This window comes from Aedes albopictus, chromosome 1 (genome assembly GCF_035046485.1).
Source record: "Aedes albopictus strain Foshan chromosome 1, AalbF5, whole genome shotgun sequence".
NCBI classification, from domain to species: domain Eukaryota; kingdom Metazoa; phylum Arthropoda; class Insecta; order Diptera; family Culicidae; genus Aedes; species Aedes albopictus.
In genome coordinates, this window is record NC_085136.1 from 186,619,154 (window position 1) to 186,626,164 (window position 7,011).

General features: G+C 39.3%; 1 protein-coding gene across 1 annotated transcript; it reads right to left on the minus strand.

Annotated features, from left to right (window-relative positions):
* Positions 1-4,699: 4,699 nt before the first annotated feature.
* LOC109419547 (nucleolar protein 56) lies at positions 4,700-6,830 on the minus strand. Its single transcript, XM_019693769.4, has 2 exons — positions 6,511-6,830; positions 4,700-6,358 (listed from the first exon to the last, which is right to left on the minus strand). Exons 1-2 carry the CDS (start codon positions 6,511-6,513, stop codon positions 4,850-4,852), a joined length of 1,512 nt encoding a protein of 503 aa, XP_019549314.3. The 5' UTR covers positions 6,514-6,830; the 3' UTR covers positions 4,700-4,849.
* Between the last annotated feature and the right edge of the window lie 181 nt (positions 6,831-7,011).

Here is a 7,011-nt window from a genome sequence, read left to right on the forward strand (position 1 = left end):
GAAGGCGTCGTTTGAACGATATTGCAATCGGAACTAAATGAATAAAAATTATTTATTTTTAATATCGAGAAATTGGCGGCATATGTATGTTTATTAAAAAGATAAAAATTTATTAATTCTGCTTTCAAAAGCTCATGCTTATGACGACACTTTTGTTGCTGAACTTGTCGAAAAAACTTCCATTGCTGCTTCTTGCTTCACTTCTGTCGATATGATTAGCGTAACACTTTTGCAATGAATTTCAGATTTCTTCAATTGCTCCGCTATTTCAACAAAATTTTGGAAAAAAAATCTACCATAGTTAGAAAATGTTAACAAAACAACTTGAACCACAACGAAATCACGCACAAAGTTTGAACATCTAGCTTTGTAGCAAGTGTTGGCAGCTGTTGTAAACAAAACAAACAGCGTTGCCGAATCGACGTGTGTAACTTCCGCTCATCTCTATGTAGAGGATTTCTAAGTTACTGTTACGACGGTTGTAAAATTCTTCGATTGTTGCATGGAGTGTCGTATTACGTTTGTAAGTTGTTGTGAACATTTCGTCAGTTTATTTTGTATGTTATATTGTCGTTTGTAATCTCTCCCCAGCTTAAATTCGCATTTGTAGCACTCCAGCCATTCGGGCAGCGATCCAGTATAAAATACGCAAGCCGTCTCCTAGTACGGACATCAAAATGTAGACGGACTTGTGCTGTTGCCCGAATTTAGATGTCCCCTTAGGATTAGAAATTCCTAGACCAAAACAAACTATGTAAGCAACCAACGCTGCGAACAAAAAGGCAATCCGCCAGAAGAAATACGATCACAGAATTGACAACAATAATGAAACTTCCTCATCTTGGGATTGGACTCGGTTATCTATTTAGATAACCGGGCTCAATTTATGTTATCTGTCGCATGTTTGTGTTTTGTGCATTTGTAATGTTCCATTTTGTTTTTCGTATCTAAGTTCCCAGACGTGGGGCCCGATACGAAAAAATAAAATGTGTATTTATAAGGTTCCAATGTACTATTTGTTTAAGTGTTTATGGAGAGGGGGGATGGTTGTGAAAAATCGCCATGCAAAAATATTTGGGTTCTCCCTCGAGGGTTTCCACGTTACGTCCCGGTTTTCCGGTAGTGGGAAAGCTTGGAGAATATTCTAGGACCAGGTCATTGTACAACAATAAATCAAGTCAATTGACTTAGTTAAGCGAAAAGTATCCGAAGTCCCTGCCCAAATGATTCATATCCCTAATTTTTAGGACGATTTGCCGCGGAACTAAAACCACCCATCGACAGCAGCTTCTATTTCGAGCAGCTCCAATACTGCAAATTTATTAAACGATTATTACATGCATTCATATTACATATTTTATCTTACAATGTAGTATTTGCTCTCGCGACAGACGTAGCTCCTAACCGGAGTGCAGATCCTACTTCGTTCACGGACTAAACGACACTGCCGAGTCGTAAAATCAAAGACACCTTCGGCCTTCGCGCCAGCGCTTATGCATTTTACTCTTGCTTCTTTGTCACCAGTTCAACTCAACAACAAGCGTACTGAAACTGTACGCAACACTAATTGACTAATCCCTAATTATGCTGAGGTTCGTAATAAGTTTTTTGCAATTTCTCATCGTAATAGGGCACTGCATTGTTTTGATTTTGTATGGGATTTTGAAGGATCTTGGCCTTGTTGTTTACAACATTTCCGTAGGAGTGAAAGAGAAGGAGATAAATTCATGCAGTGCCCTATAGGCTGTTTTACCTCACGCAAATCTGACAGGAAAAGGCCTACTTTCCCACACCAAATAAGCAGTGCTGTAATGGCTCATTACAGCACTGATTTGCGTTGCGTAATGAACCATTACAGCACTGTTTTCAGTTTTGATCAACTTCTTGGTGCTTTCTGGACGCAGTTTTGATAAATTGTGACAACTGCACAGTATAACCTGCTGCACTGCCCATATTCGCATAGTCGATGTAACCACCATTGGCAATGTCACCGTACAAAAGCTAATATCTTATGCGTGTGCATATTTGTGACCAGTTTTATTCAAAAGATCACAAGATCTAACCCTTAGTTAGATGTCAACGCGGAAAAAATCTTGAACTTTTTTTTATTCATTGTAAAAATTCCAAAAGTATGTTGAAAAGTACAGTGGCGCTTACATCGACTATGCGAATATGGGCAGTGCTATGATCAGACTTTCTTAAACATGGCTATGAACATCAGTGTGCAGTTTGATGGAAACGTTTTGTTAAAAACTATCCTCATGCGGTAATTTATGAAATGGCAAAAAAACGTTGTACGCAACTCGGTGCAGAACTCGATTTTTACAGCACTCGTCGTACGACTCGTGCTGTAATAGTTATTTATGTAACGAGTTGCAAAAAGTAGATTTTTTCAGCACGAGTCGTACATTTATCCAACGAGGCTTGCCGAGTTGGATAAATACGAAGAGTGCTGAAAAAATCGAGTTTTGCAACGAGTTCCATACAAAATTTTATGCAATGATTTTTTTCATTATGCAACTCATTTGAGTTGCATAATGTTCATAATGCAACCCAAATGAGTTGCATTATGAACATTATGCAACTATTTTTCATTATGCAACTCATTTCAGTTGTATAATGAGCCAGTTCGGAAAAATTGGCATTTATGATACCAAAATGAGACCTATAAAATGGAAATTATGATACTGAATTGCATAAAAATCTTTTATGCAACTCAGTATCATATTTTACATTTTATATAACTCATTTTGGTATCATAATGGCCAATTTTTCCGAACTGGCACATTATGCAACTGAAATGAGTTGCATAATGAAAAATAGTTGTATAATGTTCATAATGCAACTAATTTGAGTTGCATTATGAACATAATGCAACTCAAATGGGTTGCATTATGGAAAAATCATTGCATAATAGTTATTTATGTAACGAGTTGCAAAAAGTTGATTTTTTCAGCACGAGTCGTACATTTATCCAACGAGGCTTGCCGAGTTGGATAAATACGAAGAGTGCTGGAAAAATCGAGTTTTGCAACGAGTTCCATACACAATTTTATGCCATGATTTTTTTCATAATGCAACCCATTTGAGTTGCATAATGTTCAACTATTTTTCATTATGCAACTCATTTCAGTTGCATAATGAGCCAGTGTGGAAAAATTGACCATTATGATACCAAAACGAGTTATATAAAATGTAAATTATGATACTGAATTGCATAAAATTTTGTATGGAACTCGTTGCAAAATTCGATTTTTTCAACACTCTTCGTATTTATCCAACTCGGCAAGCCTCGTTAGATAAATGTACGACTCGTGCTGAAAAAATCAACTTTTTGCAACTCGTTACATAAATAACTATATTCTGCAACTTGTTGCGTAAACTACTATTTGAGCACAGACAAACAGACGTAACACTCTGATGTTTTGCATCGTACACCGATTTAACGGTCTATTTGAAAATTTGATAGTTGGCCAACTGACCACCCGTGGCGCTCGGATCGTTTTTGCTCGAGTTTGACGTTTGCCCACTACCGCCACCTAGTTAATGGTCGGCCAAACTCAGTCCTTTTAGCATTGGGCGAACATGTTTCCGTGACTATGAATTGATTCGGAAAATGTTCGAAGTGTTACGTCTGTTTGTCTGTGATTTGAGCATGATACTGCCGTGAATCGCATATCAGTCCCATATTTGCTGGATTTCCTATGCAAAAGGGACAGATATCCGATTCATGACAGGATAGGCGTCGCCATTTTTTTTTTTTTGCTTAATTCTATAGAATTACAATTAATTCTAAATACAGGGTGTAGGTTCGTCATCGTGAGGTTCGATTTAAATGTGCGGCACAGTGCGCAAAAAAGTGCTTACCTTGACAGTTGCAAATTTATGATCTGAAATGCGATGTTTAAATCTAAATTGCAAGAAAACGATAAGAGATAGAAGTTTGAGGTCAAAGAACGAATTGTAGAGTGAAACAGGGGCCACAGCTTTGCTTAAGAAAGAATTTAAAATTATTACACATTTTTCAAAGATTATTTACAAAAACAATTTAAAACACACTACTTTTGAGCTATTTGCTCTAGAAAATTTAGTTATTTAACTAAACCAATCGATTCAAAGATGCCATTTTATAGAAAATTCAATAATCGTTCGAATAAGGCTAAAAAACTGCGATAAGTTTGACCATTTTCAAGTTATAGCCAGTTAAGGCAATAAGAGTCAAAAACATGGGAAGTTCAATAACTACGTAACGGTTGAGATTTGACCATATGCGTAGAACAATTTTTTTCACCATTTATGGTTCTCTGTCACCCTTTGAAAAGTTTGCACTCACGAACCTAACACCCTATATAAACCTTTCTCCCAACCTTTTCTTTCCCGTGTTTGTTTAGGAACTTTAGGAACGTAAGGCAGCATCCATTCATTACGTAACGCAGGAATCGACATTTTTTCGAAGCCACCCCCCTTCGTAACGCTTTTTTGTACAAAAACTCAAAAACATTTGTATGGGCCGAACTCTCGGTCATACTCCCTCCCTCCCTCTATAGCGTTACGTTATTTGTGGAATAATGCCTGAGCAAGAAAAAAGAAAAAGCTCGCTATGCGAATGTTTTTGAGAAAAGATTTTTGAACCAATTCGACGCCCTTTATGGCTGGGTTTTGTAGGAATTTCGAAGTCAAAGAATAAAGATAAGCACTATTTAGTAAACCTATTCTCTTAGCAAGAAATCGATAGCTTATATTTTATAACAATGCACATAATAGATGCATCTTTAACTAACATATAGAAAGAAAGTAAATCTTAGAAGGAAAAGGGTATTGTACTTATACCATACCTTTACACGGAACACTATTCTTCGGCGACCTTGCTCTTCTTCTTCTTTTTCTTCTTCTTGGGCTCGCCCGTCGCTTCTGGATCCTCTTCAACCAACGTTCCATTTCCGTTAGCTGTATCATTTAGTGTTTCGTCGGCCGCATTTCCATTCGCATCCTCTTCTTCTGCCTCCAGTTTGCGCTTTTTATCCTTCTTCTTTTTCTTCTTCTTGGCGCTCATCTGGCTGGCATTGAGCTGGGCAGACACTTCGATCGCTTCCTTCATTACTTCTTCGTTCTTGCGAGGTGCTTCGCCGGATTCATAGAACTTCAAACGATCCTCGACCTGCTGCTTCAACGCTTCGCCAAACACACTGTTGGGAGCCTCGGTGAAGCAATCGATACGGGACGCGATGGAGCACTTGTTGGCCAGGAAGCGCGAAATGCGCCCCTTGTTTTTGGCGTTTGCTCGACCGATGAACGAAGAATTGAACAGTAGGCCATATTTGGGCGTGTTGCTCTTAGTCTTTAGTGCCCTGAACAAAGCTTTTTCAGCTCCCAAAATCTGCACCGTCGATGCGGGATACTTAGCCAAATTTGTTAGGCTTCCGGCCTTGGAAATAAGACGAGCACCCACTTGGTCTCCTATGAGGGACTGCAAATTCGGAGCAACGTTGGTCATTTTCGAGTGTAGGTACTCCGACAGCTGGTGACGGTATTCCGATAAGTTAACCACTCGCTTCGCAAACATTTCAATGTTCAGCAAATCAATAACTGAAATATCCATTCCCATGGACATTTTTGAAGCATCGATGATGGCCTGTGCCTTTTCCGAATCCATTACAATCTCTTCGAGACCTTCCAAACTTTCCTGCGACAGTGATTTGCGATCCTTGACGAAATGGGCCACTTTGGCAAACAAATAATTATCGGGAACAATTTTGACCAGCTCTGGGAAGTGGTAAGAATACCACTCGCGGATCCTCATTGAAAATGTGTTGATGTCCTTGTCCAACTGATCCAGCAGTGCAATCGACTGGATGATCATATTGTCCGAGCGATGGACATTGAACTTGACCTTGCATCGAGAGTAGCTATGACCCAGACCCAACTGAGCAACGCCGGCGCTTTTATCTGAGAATCCCTTGACCAACTTCGGGAAATGATGACGAATTCCACGGATAATCTCCGGAACGGCTCCAATGTGAGAGCATTGAATCTTCAGTGCTTCGGCCAAAGCGGCACCTAGTTTGGCATCTGCTACCCCCAAAGTGAACTTGTTGGATTTAGAAGCTTTAGGTAGAACCGAATCTAGGAACACCGACAGATCGTCCGGAACTATCCCTTCCGAGATGGCGTTGACATTCTCCAACGCAGCGACAGCGGTTTTGAAGGGAGAGAATCCCACTAGTTTCACGATCGAATTGAAACGGGATAAGTCGGTCACCGATTGCTCTACCTGGGGCAACAACATCGAAATCTCCTCGAACTCCTTGACGCTAAACACGGCATAGCCGGCAGCATGCTCGTACAGTACGTATAAAGCCTAAAATTTGTAAACAAAGTTTTAGGTTAGGAATAAGCGTGAATTATTGACCTTCAATCGAATCAAGCAATATGGGAAGAAGATCCCATTGAGTGTCCTCGGTATCTTTACCTAACTAAAAAACTGAAGTAAAGTTTATTTCAGCAACTTACCATAATTTGAACGTTCAAATTGATTGAATATCGTGGTTTATACAACACCCGAACACACCATCCACGAACTAATTGTCAATTTACACTCTGCAACTTTTGTATTACATTAAAGAGCACATTAATGATTGGTGCTTGCTTCAAACACTTCGTCGGTAAACGTTTCCACGTAGGAAAAACGGTCCTGCAATAATTAACGGAACCGCAGCGCGATTAACAACACATTTTGAGAAAAATATTTCTCGCGATCCCACCAGGCAGTGGAACAAAACTCTTATGTTCGATCGTTATGTTTTGGAGTTGTAATGACATTTCACCGGAAGCCCAGTGAAAAAAAGCGGAATAGTCACCAGGGTTGCCAAGTTTGAATGGATTTCCCTTGTGGCAAATTTCAATCATGTCCATACCCAAATTATGATGCGAAACTTTTCAATGAGCCCTCTGGAAGCGTCTATGTTTTTTTGTTCTTTATTTTGTTCCTTTTCGCAACAAATATAAAATAAA